General features: G+C 44.4%; 8 protein-coding genes and 1 long non-coding RNA gene across 13 annotated transcripts; 5 read left to right on the top strand and 4 right to left on the bottom strand.

The window, feature by feature from the left end:
• Positions 1 to 149: 149 nt before the first annotated feature.
• Positions 150 to 3,807, bottom strand: Etl1 (SWI/SNF-related, matrix-associated actin-dependent regulator of chromatin, subfamily a, containing DEAD/H box 1). Its single transcript, XM_002052408.4, has 8 exons — positions 3,672 to 3,807; positions 3,440 to 3,600; positions 2,472 to 3,052; positions 1,952 to 2,284; positions 1,628 to 1,895; positions 1,418 to 1,564; positions 1,030 to 1,332; positions 150 to 969 (listed from the first exon to the last, which is right to left on the bottom strand). The coding sequence occupies exons 1-8, from the start codon at positions 3,778 to 3,780 to the stop codon at positions 343 to 345; spliced, it is 2,529 nt and encodes an 842-aa protein (XP_002052444.1). The 5' UTR covers positions 3,781 to 3,807; the 3' UTR covers positions 150 to 342.
• A 131-nt stretch (positions 3,808 to 3,938) lies between these two features.
• Positions 3,939 to 5,910, top strand: Srp54 (splicing regulatory protein 54). Its single transcript, XM_002052409.4, has 2 exons — positions 3,939 to 4,073; positions 4,128 to 5,910. The coding sequence occupies exons 1-2, from the start codon at positions 3,939 to 3,941 to the stop codon at positions 5,679 to 5,681; spliced, it is 1,689 nt and encodes a 562-aa protein (XP_002052445.2). The 3' UTR covers positions 5,682 to 5,910.
• A 477-nt stretch (positions 5,911 to 6,387) lies between these two features.
• On the top strand, positions 6,388 to 8,306 carry yip2 (yippee interacting protein 2). Its single transcript, XM_002052410.4, has 5 exons — positions 6,388 to 6,529; positions 6,810 to 6,976; positions 7,075 to 7,848; positions 7,905 to 8,059; positions 8,147 to 8,306. The coding sequence occupies exons 1-5, from the start codon at positions 6,511 to 6,513 to the stop codon at positions 8,226 to 8,228; spliced, it is 1,197 nt and encodes a 398-aa protein (XP_002052446.1). The 5' UTR covers positions 6,388 to 6,510; the 3' UTR covers positions 8,229 to 8,306.
• A 3-nt stretch (positions 8,307 to 8,309) lies between these two features.
• On the bottom strand, positions 8,310 to 9,293 carry LOC6629153 (translocon-associated protein subunit gamma). Its single transcript, XM_002052411.4, has 2 exons — positions 9,037 to 9,293; positions 8,310 to 8,961 (listed from the first exon to the last, which is right to left on the bottom strand). Exons 1-2 carry the CDS (start codon positions 9,182 to 9,184, stop codon positions 8,537 to 8,539), a joined length of 573 nt encoding a protein of 190 aa, XP_002052447.1. The 5' UTR covers positions 9,185 to 9,293; the 3' UTR covers positions 8,310 to 8,536.
• Positions 9,294 to 9,573: 280 nt separating this feature from the next.
• LOC6629154 (enoyl-CoA delta isomerase 1, mitochondrial) lies at positions 9,574 to 10,901 on the top strand. The gene is made up of 4 exons (XM_002052412.4): positions 9,574 to 9,664; positions 9,856 to 10,087; positions 10,147 to 10,293; positions 10,347 to 10,901. Exons 2-4 carry the CDS (start codon positions 9,857 to 9,859, stop codon positions 10,812 to 10,814), a joined length of 846 nt encoding a protein of 281 aa, XP_002052448.1. The 5' UTR covers positions 9,574 to 9,664; position 9,856; the 3' UTR covers positions 10,815 to 10,901.
• On the top strand, positions 10,890 to 12,267 carry LOC6629155 (enoyl-CoA delta isomerase 1, mitochondrial). Its single transcript, XM_002052413.4, has 4 exons — positions 10,890 to 11,025; positions 11,158 to 11,405; positions 11,459 to 11,605; positions 11,666 to 12,267. The coding sequence occupies exons 2-4, from the start codon at positions 11,166 to 11,168 to the stop codon at positions 12,131 to 12,133; spliced, it is 855 nt and encodes a 284-aa protein (XP_002052449.1). The 5' UTR covers positions 10,890 to 11,025; positions 11,158 to 11,165; the 3' UTR covers positions 12,134 to 12,267.
• A 75-nt stretch (positions 12,268 to 12,342) lies between these two features.
• Positions 12,343 to 14,603, bottom strand: TbCMF46. The gene is made up of 6 exons (XM_002052414.4): positions 14,384 to 14,603; positions 13,872 to 14,155; positions 13,621 to 13,799; positions 13,000 to 13,561; positions 12,612 to 12,946; positions 12,343 to 12,556 (listed from the first exon to the last, which is right to left on the bottom strand). Exons 1-6 carry the CDS (start codon positions 14,586 to 14,588, stop codon positions 12,433 to 12,435), a joined length of 1,689 nt encoding a protein of 562 aa, XP_002052450.3. The 5' UTR covers positions 14,589 to 14,603; the 3' UTR covers positions 12,343 to 12,432.
• A 363-nt stretch (positions 14,604 to 14,966) lies between these two features.
• On the top strand, positions 14,967 to 21,209 carry LOC6629157 (serine/threonine-protein kinase dyf-5). Of its 5 annotated transcripts, XM_032438437.2 has the most exons (8): positions 14,967 to 15,138; positions 16,968 to 17,188; positions 17,252 to 17,419; positions 17,477 to 17,815; positions 17,879 to 18,915; positions 19,274 to 19,552; positions 20,302 to 20,402; positions 20,622 to 21,205. In XM_032438437.2, exons 2-8 carry the CDS (start codon positions 17,033 to 17,035, stop codon positions 20,645 to 20,647), a joined length of 2,106 nt encoding a protein of 701 aa, XP_032294328.1. In that variant the 5' UTR covers positions 14,967 to 15,138; positions 16,968 to 17,032; the 3' UTR covers positions 20,648 to 21,205. The 5 variants fall into 5 exon arrangements, 4 of the variants coding, with proteins under 4 accessions (XP_032294328.1, XP_070065200.1, XP_070065199.1 ...); XR_011416653.1 differs by lacking the exon at positions 20,622 to 21,205 and having other exon boundaries at positions 19,274 to 19,809; positions 20,302 to 20,382; XM_070209099.1 differs by having other exon boundaries at positions 14,967 to 15,134; positions 20,302 to 21,207.
• LOC26530905 (uncharacterized) lies at positions 19,062 to 20,305 on the bottom strand. The gene is made up of 3 exons (XR_001450178.3): positions 20,092 to 20,305; positions 19,898 to 20,025; positions 19,062 to 19,843 (listed from the first exon to the last, which is right to left on the bottom strand). It is a non-coding gene; the product is annotated as an uncharacterized lncRNA (long non-coding RNA).
• Positions 21,210 to 21,428: the final 219 nt, after the last annotated feature.

Below are 21,428 nucleotides of genomic sequence, written 5' to 3'. Positions count from 1 at the left end.
TGAACATATCTTTTCTACAGCCAAAAGCAGTATGAGTATGTTTTTTTTGTTTAAACAAAACTTTATGCTGAATGAAAAACTATTCCCTTGCCGCACTTTACAGACATTTCAACATTTAACTTTAAACCCCATTTCGAATAGCCAATATCTGAGCTTAAATTTGAATATATTTTAATTTATAATTTAATACAATATTGATTCTTATAAATACACGCAAATGATATGAGCAAATTGCCCGCCAATAATTTAAGTATACATTTAAAAAAAAGTAAATGAAACGCTACAAAAAATAGTGTTCTTGGAAAATGGAAAGTGTGTCGCTATAGCGGCTGTTTTAACAAACTACTTTGTAGTTGCTGCCAAGGAGTTATTCAATGAGTTGTTCAATTGCTCCTCCTCATCCTTGTCCAGACCCAATGCCATGGTTAACAATTTGACTACGCAACGCTGTTCGTGCACCTCGCCCTTCTCGGTGGATGTAATATCCTTTTCTAGTTTTAGCTTCTCTTCGGCAGCCATCAAAATGCCCTCCTCAATGGTGCTCTCCGATATTAAACGGTATATGGTGACTGGACGACTCTGACCCATGCGATGGCAGCGATCCTCAGCCTGTTTGTCATTGTAGGGATTAAAATCAATGTCGTGAATTATGCAGGTGTCCGCTGCGGTTAAATTGATGCCCACACCGCCGGCTTTAGTGGATAACAGAAATACAAATATATTGTCATCGACATTGAAATCTGTGATCAGATCCTGTCGCTCTTTAACAGCGGTGGCACCGTCCAATCGGCAGAATCCATGCTTCCGTATCCTTAAATATTCTTCCACAACGTCCAGCATCATGGTAAACTGACTGAAAAGCAGCACACGATGTCCTTCGGCCTTCAGTTTTGGCAATAGGGTATCCAGATAGAGGAATTTTCCCGAATCACATATCAAACTATCCGGAATCTTGACATCGTATAGTTCCTAAAAGGGAATGCATTCGTTAGACATATATATTTATATACCTGCTTTCTCGCGACTTACATATTTGTTGCACAGTTGATAGACTTGAAAATCGGACATAATTGCCAATTCCTCGAATATGTACTGCTCGTTGGTTTTCTTGTAGGAATTGACGCGCGCCAGCCGCTTCGAAAAGCCCCGCAACTGCTCGTCTGAGAAATAGTGACGCATTAGCAGCGGATGATTGGCCATGCGTCGCATTTCCATCATAATTGCCACACCGGCACGATCGCTGCTGCCACAGATCTCGCCCTTGTTGTTTGAATAATATTCCACCAACTCCTTATAGTATTGCTTTTGTGAGGCGCTCATTGGAACTTTTTCCTAAAGATTTAAGAAAAAATATATATAAGTTAAGAAAAATTCCAATGCTCTGCTTAGGTTTGCAGCTTGGATTTTGAATGCTTACCACACAGCTGTGCTTTTTGGGCAAATTGTTCAGCACATCCTTTTTAAGACGTCGCAGCACAAACGGTTTCATAATGCGTTTGGCGCGTTGCACTTGTGTCTCCTGGAACTGTGACACTTCCTCTTGATCGCCATCGGTTTTGTTCTTCTGCAAGATATCAAAAGCGAGATATAAAAAAAGTAATGCTAAATAAATACACTTGTTACGCACCTTGACAAACAAAGATTTGATGTCCTCAATGCTCTTGGCAAAAAATTTGGGCATCACAAAGCACAGCAACGAGATCAACTCAAGCAGATTATTCTGCAGCGGCGTGCCCGTAAGCAAAATGCGCATTTCTGCATTAATTGTGATCAGATTGACGTAGCGCTGAGTCGTCATGTTCTTCAGCATGTGGGCCTCATCGAAGATGACATAATGCAGCTTGCAAACGCGGAACATCTTTCGCTCCTCGGGCGTGGATCCAACTATATGGTAGCTGGCAAGATACAGATAAAGCAACGGCCTAATAAACTTGTAACTGCAATCGCTTACGTGGTCAGAAGAACATCAAAGCCGGTAAAGCCATCTTTGGCGAAGCGTACGCGCATCCTTCGTCGCTCGTCCTGAGAGCCATGATATTTTTCGACTACCAGACTGGGACACCATTTGGCGATTTCCGCTTCCCAGTTGTCCAGCGTTGACGAAGGCACCACGATTAAGTGTGCTCCCTTGCTGAGGCCGTTTTCCTTCAGATAGGCCAGAAACGCAATAACCTGTATGGTCTTGCCCAGACCCATCTCGTCCGCCAAAATGCCATTCATTTCCTGCTTATGCATCACAGTGAGCCAATTAAGGCCTATTACCTGGTAGTCGGCCAATTGCAAACTGTAACAGATCCGGAATAGGTTAGATTCATCCTAATTTAAGTTGCATCAAAAAGTTCTGGGACTGAGAGATCAGTTGGCATAGGAACATAATTTTCACGAAGCATTTCTTTACAAAATTATAATATCCTATCACAATTGAATTATCTTTGAGACATACGAAAAAGCTAACAGAAATGGACACCCACTTGCTGCTTAGAATCTTTGGCTGCTCCACAATGCCAGCACCATTGGCAATGGCCGTTTCCAGGCGTTGCACCATACCGTTGCACTTGCTTAGAATGGTTGCAACCGTATTCTGTTTGTTGATCAGATCCTGTGCGTAGTTAAGTAGATCTGCCGATAGCCGGTTGGCCTCCAGTTTCTGTCGCAAATCCGCCCAGTCGCTGAATGGTCGTATCTCAATAAGTACTGTTGCCTTCTTCTCCGAGAGCGTCTTCACCGACTGCAGCTCAATGATGCTGGCCGTGTTCATGAATTGGAACACCTTTTTGCGCTGTCCGGTCATTTTGGTGGACATTTCGGTGTCACTGTCGTCGCTGTCGTACACCTGATCCTTGGATTGCTTGACATCATCATCCGAATTATCGTAGTCCGAGTAGTTGCCACTCGACTTGCCATGCGCCTTGGCCCCACTCCCATTCGTGCTCGGCTTCAGTTTGGCCTTATCCAAGGGTCCATTTTGCGCTTTGGGCTTACAGTTTTCCTTCAGATAACGTGTTGCCGCTGCAACGTCCCAATTAGATCGTGCCAGCGAGTCTTGAATTGCCTAAAATATATATTAACTAATTAGCGAACTGTCACAAGACTGAACTACTAACTAAAATTTAAGAAAACAGGTAAACAAGATAACACTTTTAACAAAACTTTTCTAATAATAAATATTTCTTATAATTATAAATACAGCATTTATGTAAAATATTGAGCATGTGTTTTCATTTGAAAAGGACTTTTTGCGCCAATCAAAATCCTGACCTATAATTTCCTTAGCAACCCCTTGCCTGCGACGCCCCTGTGTCAACAGCTGTTCACAATGCCGGGCCCGAATCGCCATATTCCGAACACATGTAAGCGACGCGCGCGCTTTGCTCCCCGCACCCCGCACGCAAAAAAATATAAAAAGGAAAAATATAACCATGGGAAACGTTGCACTTACCATCGTATCGTAGTTTGGCATTATTTTTGCGGCCGCCATATAACGCTCTTCTTTTTCCTTGACGGTCAACACAAGTTTAGGCTTTTTTGGCGTTTGACAGTCTGCGCTGTCGCTGTCACTGTCGGCCATCACCTGGATGCGTTTCTTGCCAGGCACACGCTCTGAAATGCAACACAACAGTTGTATTGTTTAATATAGCATCCGTCAATAGAATAATATACACAATGCCTACCAGTTCTGCCCAGGCTGGCAGCTGCGGCAGCTGCATTTTTATTTATGCGAAACTGTCGCAAATCGTTCAAACTAGATTTTGAGACAGATGGCGCTTGGCTTTCCGACATGTCTGAGGCGAGCCGAATTGTAAACAATTGTTGACGTTTTATTTAGAAATAATAATTGCAATTAATGTACAATTTAACATTTACAGTACAAAAAATTTTCCTACAACTTTTGCATTCACAATTCACACAAATAATCAGTACTCGCAGTTGCATTACCGATGCCAATCGCAATCGATAACGATGTGCGTTCGCGACGCGAAACTGTTATCGGTGCGTTAGCCCTGTGGGCCAATCGAGATTTTCGCGACGCCCTGTGCAGCCCTCGTCGAATTTTTTCCACTTGTGCTAGAGAGGTTAATTGAGTATTTGTTTTTTGCTAAAAAAAAACTAAAAGACATTTTCCCAAGTTTGTTAACGAAAGTGAAACATCAAACATGGCTGGCGGCAACACACCGCGTGTTATACAGGTGACCAATATTGCGCCGCAGGCCACCAAGGATCAGATGCAAACGTTGTTCGGCAACATTGGCAAAATCGAGGAGATTCGACTGTACCCCACCATACGGGATGTCTCCTGTCCGGTGCAGTCGCGCATCTGTTACGTGAAATACACGGAGACGAGCAGCGTGCCCGTTGCCCAGCACTTGACCAATACCGTTTTCATAGACCGGGCGCTCATTGTAATCCCGGTGCTGGCCATACCCGAGGAGTATCGTGCACTGGAGATGCTTAAGAATGGCACCATTGTGCCGGGCTTGCAGAAACCAGACTCAAAATTGCCGCCGGAGGTAATCAATCGCATCGAGGGCCAGCTGCCGCAGCAGGTCATCAAGACGTACGATCCCAAGCTAGTGGAGTTCAATCTGCCCGAATATCCAGCGCTGCCCTCCTTCTACGATGCGCGCAAAATAGAAGAAATCCGGCGCACCATCATTGTGTGCGATGTGCGCAACGAGTGGCGCCTCGACGATCTCATGGAGTGCTTCCAACGTGCCGGTGAGGTCAAATACGCGCGCTGGGCCGAGAAGGACAACAAGACCTACTGCATGATCGAGTTCTGTGAGCAGACGAGCGTTATACATGCGCTGCGCCTGCAGGGCCAAGAGTTCAAGGGCGGCCATCTGAGTGTCTACCACTCGACCTACTCCATTACAAAGCCCGAGGCCAAGTCGAATGAGGCAGCCCAGGCCGAAATTGAGGAGGCCATGACGATTGTTAAGGAAGCACAGAGCATGATATCGGCCGCCATAGATCCCGTCATTGGCATGCTTGCCAAGGACAAGCGGCGACGTTCTCGCTCACACTCGCGTTCCCGCGAGCGACGCACCACCAGTCGATCCCGTTCGCATCGCTCCAGCTCACGTCGGCGCCGTCGCTCCGGCACTCGCGAGCGACGCAGCGTCTCCAGGTCCCGACGCTCGCGCTCTCGCGGCAAACACTCGTCACGGTCGCGCAGCAAACGCTCGCGTTCGCGTCATCGTCGCAGCAGCTCACGCTCGCGCCGCTCACGCTCGCGTGGCGGCAAGCATTCGCGTTCGTCGAGATCGCGCGGCAAGCGCTCCAGATCTCGACATCGCCGCAGCACTTCACGCACACATCGCTCACGCTCGCATGGAGGTGCAGGAGCCGGTGGCAGTGGCGTTGTTAGCGTTGGCAGCGGCAACGGCAAACGCTCCAGATCCCGTGAGCGCAGCAAGAAGTCGCATCGCGCCCGATCGCCACGCTCGCGCAGCAAACGCAGCTCCCCATCGCCGCCACCGCCGATCAGCAAATCGCGATCCAGCCGGAGCAAAGATGTGGCCACAATTTCAAGCAAGTCCTCGTCCTCGTCCTCCCGACGACGTTCGCGCACACCGGACACACGCAAACTGAAACCCATCTCGGAGGATATCGAGGCGAAGGCCCGCAAATCGGTCAGCGTTGAGAAGTCGGACAACATGGATATATCCAACTCACCATGAAGATGGAACAAGATCCTATAATATGAAAATACTTTGATAAGAAATACAAATCAATTAAAAACTAACATTACTTTTGCTATTTAATCAATATCAATGCCAATTTCTATTTGTATTGCGCTCCTCTGTCCTAGTTCCAAGTATAAAGTTTAATTCAAAGTCCAGCATTTACACATGTATGTTTATTTAAGTAAAAATATTCAATATACAACTCTAGCCTAAGTTAACACAAGTTTGCGACTCTTTATTTCAGGGCCAAAAATGGGGAGAGCTATTCCGATAAAAATTGTGAAAATTTAAGGTGTGAGCACTCACAAAGAACCCAAAAAAAAGCTTTCTAGCGTTTGTCACCCATTTCTCACATTTCTAGGTGAAATTCGCCAAAGCTCCGGATGCCGCACAAACAAATCGCAAATTTATCAGCTTAAAGAGATAAAAAATAATCGAATTGTTAACTTGAAGCTGACCTTATATTATTTTCAATTGTATTTTCAATAAATATATAAATAATACGTAATACAAGCTAATTTTGGCTAGAAAAAGGCTACAAATGATTCGCACTGTGCAATAAACAGCTGTTAGTTTGTTTGTTTGGCTTTTCTGCCGCCACAAAAGCTCTCTGCCGCGCGCGGCGGAGGCGGAGCTTTTACGCTCTACAAAATGTCGGCCGGCCGCAAGTTTGATTTCGAGTTGACGTCGAGCGTTTGTGGCCAGCGGTTCTTCTACAGGCAGCATAAGAGTTTCAGTCAGTTTTCGTATATATATATATATATATTAATTACAATTTCTTATCCGTTTACTCGATTGTCGCAACAAGTGCAATTTGTGCAAAATGTCCGCGGTAACAAAAGGTAACATGAATTGCATATTGTTGTCTTGTTTGTTTTTTCTTCGTGCGGATGGGCATCGAGAGTTTTGATATGCTAAATGTGAACTTTGGACCTGTTGCTGTGTTATCTGATGCCCGGCGGCCCCTTGGCCCGCCCCTCGCCCAGCACTAACTGGGCACCGGCAAGGGGAGCGAGCGTCCGCACTTTGGACCCGTTGAGCAAATAGACAAGATTTGCTTTAGTTAACATTTCCCAATTGGAATAATCTTCATATCTTACATATTTAATTGCTGTCTTCTAGGCATTTATATTGTGGCTGCCAAGCGCACGGCCTTTGGAACCTTCGGCGGCGCTTTGAAGAACATCAACCAGACCCAGCTCCAGACAACAGCTGCCAAGGCGGCGCTGGATGCGGCTGGCCTGAAGGGCGAGCAGGTGGACACGGTCATTGTGGGCAATGTGATTGCGGTAAGTGGCTGGCTGAAGCGGACTCTGGACCTTAGCTTGGCTAACTGAAGAAAAGTCCAATGAAAGTGAGACGAATTCTGCTCATCTTTTATTTGCAGTCCTCGTCCACAGATGGCATCTATGTGCCTCGCCATGTCGGACTCAACTGCGGCGTTCCCATTGAGAAGCCAGCGTTGGGCATTAATCGTCTCTGCGGCTCTGGCTTCCAGTCGATTGTGAATGGTGCTCAGGACATTTTGGTGGGCGGTGCCAAGGTGGCGCTCACCGGTGGCGTGGAGAGCATGTCGCAGACTCCGTTCATAGCGCGCAACATGCGCTTTGGCACCACATTGGGTGCCAACTACAATCTGGAGGATGCCCTGTGGGCGGGTCTGACAGATACCCACTGCAAGCTGCCCATGGCGTTGACTGCTGAGAATCTGGCCGATCAGTACAAGATTTCCAGGGAGCGCGTGGATGAGTTTTCGCTGCGTTCGCAAAAGAACTGGGAAAAGGGACAGCAGGAGGGCGCCTTCAATGCCGAAATTACGCCCATCAAACTGAAGGTCAAGGGCAAGGAGGTTGACTTTGTGGTGGATGAGCATCCACGGCCCAAAACCACCATCGAGGGACTGGCCAAGCTGCCGTCGCTGTTCAAGAAAAACGGCGTTGTCACCGCGGGCACAGCATCCGGCATTTGTGATGGCGCTGCCGCTGTGATCGTTGCCTCCGAGGAGGCACTCAAGGAGTACAACCTGAAGCCGCTGGCACGTCTCGTTGCTTTCTCGTTTGTGGGCGTCAAGCCAGAGATTATGGGCATTGGACCAGTGCCTGCCATACAAAACGTGCTCAGGGTATCCGGCAAGAAACTGGAGGACATTGACCTGATCGAGGTAGATCTCCAATTGCGTACACAATTATAGTTGGTTCTCAATTAAACGCTTTGCAGATCAATGAAGCCTTTGCCGCTCAAACCCTGGCCTGTGCCGATGCCTTGAAGCTGGATCAAACGAAACTGAATGTGAACGGCGGTGCCATTGCTCTGGGTCATCCACTGGGCGCCAGTGGCTCTCGCATCACGGGCCATCTGGTGCACGAGTTGCAGTAAGTAGACAAACTATTCCGGTTGTGAACTTCATTCATCTCCATTCATATATCGCTCTCTCTCTTTCTCTCCTCCACTCTTCGCAGGCGCAAGAAGCTCAAGTATGGCATCGGTTCCGCTTGCATTGGCGGTGGTCAGGGCATCGCCCTGCTGCTGGAGGCCGTTTGAGGCGAAGCCAGTTCTGCATTTACGATAAGATTAGATGTTTTGATTGAAATATATATAAACTTAAGGACTGATTATAAATAGTTTGTTTTTGTTTTGGGTTTTACAAATTTATTTAAACATTTTGCACATGGAAGTGTTTGTAAAGCTTTCTACAAGAAAGACAACATTTCATTATAAAACTGATATTTTCGAAATAGCTAAAATGTTTACATCAAGACAAGATGCGAGTATGATAAATGGAATCTGTTGCTCGCACTTTAAGGTAAGAATCTCTTAATGGGCCTAACAATACGAGTACATGAAATTGTTCAGTTCGTTTGGGCGCTGGTAGAGAACAACGCCAGGACACCGCTGGCCACGCCAATGGAGAAGATGTAGTTGACAAATGGCGTGGCATTCTTCAGCAGGAAGAAGCTGATGAAAATGATGATGGCCAGGTAGAGGGCGTTGTTATAGAAAATCGAGTATGTGGTCGCTTCATAGTCGGCAACCTCGTTCTTCTTCCACAGGATGCGTTCGTCCTTCTCCTTGCGCGTGACCTTCTTGTCATCGCCCAGCTGACGGTTGACCTCGCGGGTAACAGCCTCCTCACGGCGCACGGCAATCTTATGCTTCAGCTGGAACTTGATGTTCTTGTAGGCGGTGGCCATCAAATAGGTGCTAGCCGCAGTCACCAGCACAAACAAAATGGAGCTGGGCCACAGGTCCATGTTGTGAATGCGCCAGAACAGCCCTTAAAAGCATCAACATTCAGTTAGCGGGCAAGTTGGGAAAATCAACAACGTGTCACTATTCACAGGGCACTTACATATGGGCAGCGCGGAGACGATGAAAGCGTTGCCGTAAAAAATTGTCGCCGATTTCGTGGTGACATTCCGACTGAAGTCCTGCAGCAGCAGCTCCTCCTCCTTGGTGAAACCAGACGATTGCACTTTCTGTTGCTTGCCAGAGCCCATTTTTACGTGTATGTTTTGTATGAAACGCGCTAGTGAAAGTTACAGCAACGCAGCCAGGCGAACGAAGAATAAGAGTAAAGCGTACACGAAGGCAGTCGCATCGGCAAAGTGACAGCTGCGGCGTAGTGACGTGTAAGGTAAATGTCAAATAACAAAGTTGCTACGCGATATGAACCTGGCCAGTCTACACTTGGCGAACTGGTTCATGCACTTTAATGCTAACGTTCTAATGTTAGTTATCTTAAGTTAAAGTTAAAAATTCCTTACTGATTTCTAAACTTTTTCAATTAAATTTAAATAAATATATAGCTCTTTTAATATTAAATTATAACTTTCATTCTATCAGTGATTTAATACATAATGAAGCAGTTCAAATCCTTCAGCCCTGGCACAATCGTTGCGAATAATCGAATAATCAATAACAATAGAAGTGCAACAGGTTCTGTAACAGCTGTTTTAGTTAACAATTTGAATATTAAGGTAAATCAATTTAAGATTTAAATTTGTATAGTTACTTACATGCTTACCGCTTATCTTAAATAATTAAATTGAAGTTCAGATAAATTGTTTTCTATTATTAAATGTACTCACCTTATCAAAATTCCTTAATATGAGTCCGCGTCCAAAGGTCACTTTAAGATTTTGACATCTTTGAAATTATTTTTTTTAAGAATGATGCGTTCAAAGGTCTTAAGTCTGGTGCCCCGTGCCACAGGTGTGTGCAGGCATATGTCCACTGCCACAAAGCTGACCACTGTGGCAGTTGATGATAAAACTGGCATCGCTACCCTCACAATGAACCGGCCGCCCGTAAATGGTCTCAACCTGGATTTGCTACGTGATCTAAATCAATCGATCGGGGAAGTAGAGGGCAACAAAAGTCGTGGCCTAATATTGACATCGGTAAAGAGAATCGTTGATCTATCATGATTAGCTCATCAATTGTATTTATTAATTTTTAGTCAAATCCCACCATATTCTCCGCTGGTCTGGACATACTCGAAATGTATAAGCCAGACAAGGACAGAATTCGAGAATTTTGGACCGCTTTGCAGGACGTCTGGTTGGCCCTCTATGGCAGCAGTGTACCAACAGCAGCTGCCATTAACGTAAATAGCATAAAATCACTATAGAACATTGTAATTAATAATAATTTCGACAGGGCCATTCCCCAGCAGGAGGCTGTTTATTGGCCACATCCTGCGAGTATCGCGTTATGCTGCCAAAATTCACAATTGGCCTGAACGAAACTAAACTTGGCATCGTCGCACCCAAATGGTTTATGTCATCCTTCCTAAGCGTTCTGCCCCGACGTGAAGCTGAGCGTGCGCTCAATCAGGGTCGCATGTTTACCACAGAGGAAGCACTGAGTATTGGCCTGATCGATGAAGTTGCCATTAGCAAGGAGCAAGCCTTGGACAAGTGTGCACAGTTTATTGGTACATTTGCCAAAGTTAATCCGCTAGCTCGTTCGCTAACCAAGCAGCAGCTGAGGGCTGTTGAATTACAACAGTTGGAAAATGAACGTGCCCAGGATTTGGAAAGGTTTTTGTTCTTTGTAAACCAACCGTCTGTGCAAAAAGGATTGGGCATATATCTGGAAAGTCTAAAAAAGAAGGCCAAGAATTGAATTCGTTGCCTTTGAATTTGTAGCTATTCTCATATAATGTTTTTATACACACAATATATATTAAATATGTATATATGCCATTTAAAAGTTGTATCTGTAAATTTGTATTGGGCTTGTATCTATGGCTGGGTTCTTAACTCCGCTGAGTTGCATTGAAACGAGGGAATAGAACAAGTTTTGTTTCTTCTTCTTACTGAACGATCCACACATGGTACGTAGTTTTGCCGGCAGTGACGTCACAAGCGCTGAACACCCATAACAGCAATGTTGTGACGAAATGCCTAAAGTTATCAAAGTGTGCAAATTAATGACCTTGTTTGCTATGCTATCATGTGATCAACAGTGCACAAAATGCTGCGTAGCCAAACAAAACTCATGGATATGGGCAGGCGCCAATTGCCTCGCCTGCACAGATCCATGACAAAAGCATCCAATCTCACCGTGGTGGAAATGGACGACAAGACGGGCATTGCGATGCTGACATTGAACCGACCACCTGTAAACAGTTGCAACTTGGAGCTGCTGCAGGAACTACACGAGTCCATTAAGCAGATCGAATGTAACAAAAGTCGTGGCCTAATACTGACATCGGTAAGATAGCTTACGGACTACAGCAGGGGCTTTATATTCTTCTTGTTTAACAGTCCAACGATAAAGTCTTCTCCTCCGGTCTGGATCTCAATGAATTGTACAAACCGAACCAAGAGCGTCTGCTGGCATTCTGGTCAACGCTGCAGGACCTGTGGCTAACTCTATACCAAAGCAGTGTTCCTACAGCAGCGGCCATCAATGTAAGTTCAATTTGAATAATGAGTTATAGGATCATTTGGTACCCTTCTCTCTCCACGCAGGGTCACGCACTTGCCGTTGGTTGTGTGTTGGCTGCAGCTTGCGAGTACCGCGTCATGTTGCCGGGCTTTAGCATTGGCATCCATGCCACGAAATTTGGGTATGTGGTGCCACCGTTTATAATGATGTCCTATCTGAGCGTCTTGCCGCGTCGGATCGCTGAACGAGCGCTGCTGCAGGGCAAGCTCTTTACCACAGAAGAAGCATTAGAAGTGAATCTCATCGATGAAGTGGCCGATAGCAAGTCGGAAGCTCTCTGCAAATGTGCTGAATTCATTGGCAGCTTTGAGAAGACACAACCGGAGGCCAGAGCACTGACCAAGCGACAGTTTCGTGCGCCAGATGTGCAGCTTTTGATAAACGATCCGGAAGGTCAATTACGGGAATCCTTAGAATATATAAATACGCCATTGTTTCAGCAGGGCTTGGAAGAGTATCTTGCAAAGCTCAAGAGCAAGAACAGAAAGTGAACTTATATTTCTACTGAAACTTACTGTGTTAATCTGTGCATTTACAAGGGTTAGGGTTTGTTAGTTTTTGTAAGAAAATCCTTTTATATTCCTTTTAAATATTAAATTTGTTAGTGATTGTGCTTTGACTCCAATTTTGACTCCAATAATCGAAAACGAATGGACACAATGTTTGTTAAGCAGCTGAAAAAATGGCGAACTAAATTGCATTAAGAGAGTGAATTATTTTTATGTTTTATTAAAGGGATGTTTCAAGCCCTCAACTTTAGACTGCGCTGGAACCTGAGCAGCTGCAAATTTTACCGCTCATCCAAAAACAATTCCGAGTGAATTTCCTCAGGTAGGTTAGCCATGGCCTTAGTCATCATCTCCATAAACGAATTAATTTCCAATATTTTAGCACGATGTCGCTTCATTTCATCTCTGGAATACTATTTGTTTGAGTTGATTCGTTGCAATCGGATGACCTGGTACTCACTTGCTTAGCTTTTCGACGTAGCTGTTTATGAACTCCTTGCTGCGGGTGGCCATGCGATCCTCGCGCTCCTCAATGCGTGATATCTGCGTGGCTTTCATATCGCCTACAATCCGCAATAGGGACTCCCGATCATCGATGCACATACGCAACTCTTGAGGCACTGCATCCAGATCTTGCAGCGCCAGCTTATGCGATATGAAACGCGACACTGCATCGGTCATGTTGTCCGCGAAGTGTTCGCAAACATCGCGCAGCTGGAGAAAGTAAATTTGCGCCTCCTCTATGAAGCTGGCCATTAAGCGCGTAATTCGACGTTCAAAGTTCAGCGTGGTCTCCTGTGAAAACACAGATTCTATGATTTACAGACTAGACAGGCAGCTAAACTTACCTCAACTGCCTCGTGCAGGTGCAGCTCCTGTGCCATTAGATTTTGCCACATCTCATTCAGCGCATCGTCAAACTGCGCATTCAGTGCGTCCATCGCTTCGCATAGTTGCAAGTGCTCCGGCGCATCCTCATCGCCAGCCTCCAGTTCACGCAGCGTGCTGCTCGCTTCCTCAAAGATCTTATCCCTAAATTGCATAAATTCTTCAATATGTTGCTGACCGAGCGTCTGCAGCTCCTGTTGGCCTTCCCGTAGACTGCCCATAAAATCCTTAATTTCCGCATCGCGTTCGCTGAAGCGCTCCAGACCCAGTTTGTAAATCTTCTGAGTTAGCTCGAATACATCGTTTTCGTACTCCTCCGCCAGCTCTTGTGCGACTGGGCCAATTAACATCAGAGCTTTGCCGTCATTGTCGCCACGCCACATGGTCTCATACAGCTGGTGGCCATCCAGATGCTCTACAAAACTGGAAGACAAACGTTCCGCCTCGGCGAGTTCGCGTGCCTTTGTCTCCCGAGCGTGTATCTCCTTTTCCTGTTTGCCCTCGATTTCGCGCAGTTCCCTGCTGTTAGAGTGGAATATATTATATTTGTAATATTTTCAAATTGGTTTCAAATATCTTACTAAAATCTCTTTTGAGCCGCTTCGCGCATTTCATCCTTGATGTAAACGTATTCATAGTAATTCAATTGCTGCAATATTGCGGTTACATATTGCGAGAGCGGAAAGTCTGGCAGCTTGGCAATGGGATTCCCTTCCAGGTTAAGTACTCTCAAGCTCTTGACAAAGCGCAGGCGATCAATCTGTGAAATAGGTAATAAGCACATATATATATTAGTATATGGTATCAATTGTTAGGCTCAGATTCGACTTACGCCATCCAAAACCTCGATCAAATTGTTACCGATGCTCAGTATGACCAATTTATCTAATGTCTCCAGGTTTTCGATTTTTGTTATGCGATTGCTAAACAAAGATAATACCTCCAGATTGACCAATGTCTCCAGATTCTCAATTTTGGTTATATAGTTAAAGCTCAGATTGAGTTCCTTGAGTGCAGTCAGCATTCCAATGTGCTCGATTACTTCGATTTTGTTGCAATTGAGACAGAGTTTGGTCAGGTTCGGCAGAACCCACAAATGATCGATGCGTAATATATCTGAATTTTGAGCATTATAATGTGTGCCATTAATAATCATTTTTATAATCTTTATAATCTTTTAAATGTTATGTAAATAAATAAATCTATGAAATCGGATTACTAAGTTTTATTCTTTCTTAATTATTCGTATATACATAATATTCCATGGTGTTCTGAGAACTGAGATATTTTGTTATTATCCAAGTATAAATAATATACTTTTATATTCTGATAGATTTGACTCACTTTTGAACTCCAGCCGCATTGTTGTGATGCGCTCCAGTACCACGGGCTCCAGCTGATGCAAGCGACGCGTCTCGCCACGTTGTCCCTCCTCCAGATAGGCGGATTTGATCATGTCCAGATTAATAATGCCCGGCTCTGGAAAGTTAACCTCCTCGAGAAACGTTTTATTTGTTAGCCCATTTTTGGTGCTCGTCTCCTCATCCATTTCCCTTGATGCCCATTAAACATATGTCTGCTGCCGGGCGCTGGCCATGTTCGGGCTGGCGAATTTATGCGTTGCCCCGGCAACCCGCTAATGTCCCAAACAATTTTGGAGCCATGCCTAGTTACCAGCCGCGACTCGCAAGTCGCATGCGGAGAATGCGTGTTGTGGTCCTGCTCCTTAGTTGCCGAAAAAAAATTCAACCCTGGCGCCTTGAACAGGTGCAATCGCTTGGCTCTGGCCGGTATATATTGGGTCCTCGATTGATTCCACGTATTCGTTAAGCTTCGTGCGTGGCTCTCGCTCTCGCGCCGCCCTTCTGGTTGACAACGGGGCCTGGAAGGGGCGCTTGGTCTACTTAGGGTTGCGGTTGTTGTGGATATCGCCGTAGCTGGTAGTTGTTCATGTTTGCTTCTAAAATCAACTGCTGCTCGCAATAGATACTGCGATAAGCTCGCTTCGGTTTCGCAATATACATATATATTTTCTAATTCCGCACAGCATATTCCGCTATATATTCACGTTCCGGCTGCGATATCGTGTGTGCCCGTAGGTAAAGCTAACAAGCTCGGCAATTGCCAATGGTTGTCCAATTCAGTTTGTTTTAACTAAAGTTAATCGATAAAGTGAGGCCCGAAATGAACTAAAGTTGTATACGCGAATACATATATAATCTTCAAGCGATATGGCGGATAGGTTCATCATAATAAATAAATGCGTTTTGCTGGTGTGCGTGTTGTATGGAGAATTCTATTTAACGATATGTTAAATGTGTTTCAAGGCTAGGCCACAATATTTGAGCCAAAGCCAAAACAAAAGCCCGTGCTGACTCAAGACTTGGATTTGGCTACTGGCCACACCCCCACCCCCCTTTGCCCGACCCCCTTTCCCATTTCCCCTTACCCTACCAAAAAGCACACATGTCCTATTTGAGTGTATATGGACTTGGAACCTAAAACGAAATGTCTTCTAATTTGACATGGTGCTATGAATAAGTAATAAAAGCCCAACGTTTGAAACTTCTAATTGTCTCTGAAATGTGATACCAAATGGGGACGAGCTTGTAATTTTATTCTTGCATACAGGGTGCTCCACTCGGGGGTTACAATCCCCAAGGTTATTGAGACTACCATGCTCTAGCCAAAGGTTATACAGGATTAAGAAATAGAGACAAGGATTAAGGGTATTGATTAAAGTACGCTAGCCTATAAAAGAAAGAGTATTTTTTGGTTAGATGCTTAAATTTGGATATACGAATACTTTCCTATCCTGACTTAATAATGTGAAAACTTGTCCTTATCTCCTCGTGGAGAGTATCTTGCAGTTCGTTGCAATTGACATTTTTTCTTTAATTCAGATATCATAAGATATATATATATCTTTCAATAATTTGCTACACAAAGCCTTTGGCTTGCTCAAACCAACATAGACACCCTGTATAAACTCTGAAAGGGGAAATCGCATTTTCTGTAATAAAAGAGAATTTGCATTTGTTATTTTAAAGGTCAAGTTAAAAATGCATGTGCATTCAAAAGGGCAGCGAATGGAATAATTTACTGAAAATTATATACAATTAAGGCGTTTATACAATTCAACTAGATTAGGTACTAAATGCGAATGCCCAGCTCTGGGCGATGATACGTTAATTATGATGATATCTCGCCAAGTATCCGTGCACATTTATTTATATTTTCATTGTAGCCAATACAATGTTATCCCTTTAATCGGTAAGCAATGTTTTGTAGCCCCAAAACAATGGACTATGACCTTGATATTTGGGGCAATTGATAGACTTGTGGCACAATCAAAATAAATTGGTCAAGTCTTCAAAGAGTTCATGTCCCTTAATCGATATATTGATTAAATCCAACTTGGTGGCATCCGTAAAAAAAAAAAAAGTAGAAATGCCCTCAACATGTGGTCCCTGTTCACGAGTTGAGCCAATCCAATTAATTGCCAGTTACTTAGCTGAAATTGATTCGATTTTAAGTGTTTGCATTTGTTTTAATGGTCTTTTAAAACAAGTCCCATTGGCATGTCGACACGTTCAACTAATCACGATTTTCCCCTCTACGCCAAACAGAAGGAAGAATTTGGAAATTTCAAAATGAATTATATATAGATCGTAATGTACTTAAAATTTAGATTTATATATATATAATTTGATATTTGTGCTTTTTTTTTTTTGAAAAATTCCACTCGCAACTGTGGAATATATGTGAAAAACGGGTGAATGGAAATTGTTTGCTTACATTCTGCTCGGCCTTAAGCTCAGTTAAAATCTATACATTTTGAAGCAGTAACCTTTAGCCGGATATAGCCGGGCAATATGCGCTAATAAGGTCTTATTCGAAATAGAAGTAAACGTTGTTTTTTTTTCAGTGTTGAGCCCGTCTAGTCGCACATATAGAAAATATGTAAAAAGGCGCTCCCATGCTGATTGTACCATGAATCGATATATAACACTGTCCCAACTGGGCGATGGAACCTATGGCACCGTTGTGCTGGGCCAGCGTAAGGACACCGGCGAGAAGGTGGCCATAAAACGCATGAAGCGCAAATATTATTCTTGGGAGGAGGCTATGAATTTGCGCGAAGTGAAGGTTCGCATTTGATAAACCAATCAAATTGCCGCAATTGAGTTAATTAAGGATTTTGTTTTGCAGTCTCTGAAGAAATTGTCGCATCCGAATATCGTCAAGCTGAAGGAAGTGATCAGGGAGAACGACACCTTGTATTTTGTGTTTGAGTACATGAAGGAGAATCTATATCAAATGATCAAGGATCGTGACACGCATTTACCGGAACCGGAGCTCAAGAGTATACTGTTTCAGGTAAGTCAAGGATCGCGTATAAAAAGTGAAATATATATTGATCTATTGGTGTTTCAGGTCCTGACGGGGCTGGCCTTTATGCATCGGCATGGTTTCTTTCATCGCGATCTCAAGCCCGAGAATCTGTTATGCTCGGGTCCGGAGCTGATCAAAATAGCGGACTTTGGGCTGGCGCGCGAAATACGTTCCCGACCGCCGTTCACGGACTATGTGTCCACGCGCTGGTACCGTGCGCCCGAGGTGCTGCTGCACTCGACCAACTATGGCAGCACCATCGATCTCTGGGCCATGGGCTGCATCATGGCCGAGCTGTACACGTTCCGGCCGCTATTTCCCGGCAGCAGCGAGGTGGATCAGCTCTTTAAGATATGCTCCGTGCTGGGCACGCCCGGCAAGGTGGGTTTTGTGGATATTTGCTGAGAGAATTATGTGCCAGCTTTTGGGTTTTTTTAACAACAGAGCGACTGGCCGGATGGCTATCGACTGGCGGCCATGATACATTTTCGTTATCCCGATTGCATTAAGGTGCCACTGGGCAGCGTGGTCAGCCGCTGCAGCCAAAATGGCTTGGATTTGCTGGAGGATTTGCTGGCCTACGATCCCGAGAAACGGCCAACGGCTCAGCAGAGCCTCAAATATCCATATTTCCATGCGCTCAAGCGCATCTCGCCCACGGCGGCTGCCAAGGCCAATGTGAGGCTCAGCTCCAAATATGCTGTCCTACCTCCCACTGTGTCAAATAATGTGCTTCCCGTGCAGGAGAAGCTGCAGGCCGTGACTGAGCTCATACATCAGAGCAACAACAACAACAACAACAACAACAATAACAACATGAAGAGCAATGGCAAGATCCTGTTCAATGGACAAGTCAGCAAAAATGTGAGCATGCCCCATAATTATCAGCCCAAGCAGAGTTACCTCTCCAACAATGACTTGTCCGGAGTCGGAGTGGGCGTGCTCCCATCCACAGACGCAGCCAGTCTGGGCTTGGGCATGGTCCAGCAGCCGCAGCCGCCGCCGCCGCCGCCGGGCAAAGAGTCCATCAATGATATTTATCTGAATCGCAACATTTCGCAGCTGTTTGGTCTGCCAGCTCCACCTGGAGCTCAACCTCAGCATCATCATCCCAATGTATCCTTCAGCAACACGTCGACGCGCAATGGCGGCGCCATCTATGTAAATGGCAGCCAGCTGAGCTACGAGACGGTCAACAAGAATGCCAAAAATAACAGCCGTTTGGCACCTGGCATGGGCGGCTACTATGTGCAGACGCGGCCCGCTGCCCAGCTGCAGCCCGAGGCCAAGGTGTACAACATGTTCTCCAAGGTGAGCGCCATACCGGCGCCATCAAGCATCATTGTGCGCCAGCATCCGCCACAGCATCCCTTCGAGCCGACGTCCTTGCTCAATGGCGCTGCCATCCGGCTATCGGCGCGCTCCCAGGCAGCGCCAACGGAGCCAAGGCTGAAAGCTGACGATCTGGATCTGATACTAGGGTAAGTAGATAAATTTGCAGAGCTGCTGAAGGCGATCTTCAAGGCATAAATAGTCGAATAGTTATTTGAATAGGATATCTGATAGACGTAAGTGTCTAAGATCGACTTAGCTCCGCAAGGATCAGGAGATAAATACTATACTATACTCAAGCGATAGGAATCAATTTATGTACATCTTTTCAAAGTTGTAAATTCGATTTGTACCCTGCACGTCCCCAGTATCGGGTGTATTTGTGTGTTGGTCTGTGTTGTCAATTATTTCAATAGTTTGAAATGTTCGAGCACTGTTTTGATGCAATTCGTGGCTTTTGATGTGTGTTTGTAAATAGTTTGAAAAATGTTTGATCCATTGACACAGCTCGAAACTGAAAACGTCGGCGAAACGTCAGCGCAACGCCAAATCGAACATCCTGCTGGAGGATCTGTTCGGACACCTGTCCATGGACTCGGACAGCGATGGCAAGTATCCGCACACAGTGCCGCCCACACAGCAGGCGAAAAGTGGCCAAACGACGACCAGCTCCCAGAATGGACGCGACTATTTCAGCGAGAATTTCAAGCGTGCCGCCAAAAAGCGAACTCCCAGCAGCCTGGAGGCGAACAATGGCAGCCGCACCGATTCCCTGTCCACGAATCCGTAAGTAATCCGCGTCGAATCTTGCCCAGGCATTAATTGGAACTGTGTGTACTAGTGCTTCATACTCATATACTCAGCCAAGTTTCATATCTGTGCTTCTTCTCTTAATGTCTATGTACTCTATTCCTATCTATCTCTCTATATGTACTCTGTCTGTTGTTTTCCTTGGCTTTTCATTTGCATTCATTTTGCGCGTTCCACAGTGAAACCCAAAACGACTCCTCAGTTGATGAAGATTGTCGCTTTTGGCCCATAAGGTAAACATCTGCATGCGTAACAAATTGTATATATCTAAATAGAAATCATATTCATTTTGTTCTGTTTTTTATTTTATCACATTGTCACCAATTAAATGAGGCTTCATTTAAATAATATTATGAAAAACACATGAGCTCATGCTATGTAAATGTTTATTTGTACTACTTGCTTCGATAATTTAATCCAATTACTATTAAAATCATTATGGGGAATAGCTAAAGTATTAATAAAAAAAAAGCAAACAATTAAAAGACTTGACAGCTTAGATGGGCAAAACTCACCGGAGGCATCTTCATGTTGGTTATTTCTTTTAGTTGCGTTTGAGTTTAGATTTCGAGCCAAAGTTCTGATGGATTATTGCCATCGATTTAAAATTTAACATTAAGTGTAGCTAGCTGCACGAGTTTGCATGTTAATTAGTATACGAAAGCTGATGTGTATATATTTTAGATATTCTGACTCATTCTAAATCAGTTATTGATCAATTTCAGAGCACAAAAAATACTCAAGGAAAAGGCTGCTACGTTTCCCTGGGATGAGACAAACAAAACGGAAGACGAGAAACTAACTGCCTGGATGGTCGCCGAGAATGGTAACTTTCATTTGGGTAATCAGCCAGCGTAGAAGTCGGTTACACTCCATCTAGATTAGAGTAGCGTAGAGTATATAGATAAAGCAAAGCATGCATTGATTGGGTGCACTTTATGGAATTCGGACAGAAATCCTAACATCAATTCTATTGCGAAAGCAAACGGAAATATGCGGCTCGAGCGAAATTCTCTAATACCGTTTGATATCTTTCACATGACAGGATCTTTGTTGGAGAACAAGTTTTGATACGGATGAACTGTTCGTGGAACTGAGCAGACGAGTACTCGTTTATGTTGTCGTACCTGATACTCCGGAACCTTCGTTTCCTGTTAAATCTACCCAATTAATGGCAGCGCGCGCCCTTCTATGTTTGCTCCAAATTCATCGTGTACATTTACGCAACGTCTTAACTAAACTAGATGTGTTTATAAAATCCATTAATTTTAATGCTGTGATAATGATAAAAAAGACGTAAATACATATGTAAAAAAAAAAAAACAGAATAAATATATTGTGTTAATGGTAATTATAAGTCGAAAATAAATAATGTCTAACTGAGAAATTGTTTGGCGCTCAATTCTTTACAAATATTATTTAACATGCCTGTTAAACTAGCAAACATTCAGTTTACCTGTTAAATAGCAGATGTGACTGCATTTAAGTGCTGCCAATTTGCAATAGTTAGCAAATATGGCAGCACCGAATTTGTAATCCTCAACGAACTGACCTCTGCTTCAATTATTTCTACCCCATTTTGTAGTCCTAGTCTATTTTGTAGCTTAAGCTTAATTTCAGTGCAACTTTTAAAATTCCTCATCTGTCCTTAAATTCTACTTTTCAAATAAAACCAAAAGCTTTTCTAATACCAAAAGCGGTCTTATTCTTTTCTGTTACGTTTTATTCAAATGCCTTAAAAGCCAACCAAAACGCATCAGATATCATTTCCCTTATGTCTGCAATTGCCGAGATGCGATCTCAGAGAGACGCGGGGATTGCGTAAGCGATTGCATTGTCGGGGATTCGGTTT

The sequence above is a fragment of the Drosophila virilis genome, chromosome 4, assembly GCF_030788295.1.
Source record: "Drosophila virilis strain 15010-1051.87 chromosome 4, Dvir_AGI_RSII-ME, whole genome shotgun sequence".
NCBI classification, from domain to species: domain Eukaryota; kingdom Metazoa; phylum Arthropoda; class Insecta; order Diptera; family Drosophilidae; genus Drosophila; species Drosophila virilis.
This window is presented reverse-complemented; position numbering and strand designations above follow the sequence as displayed.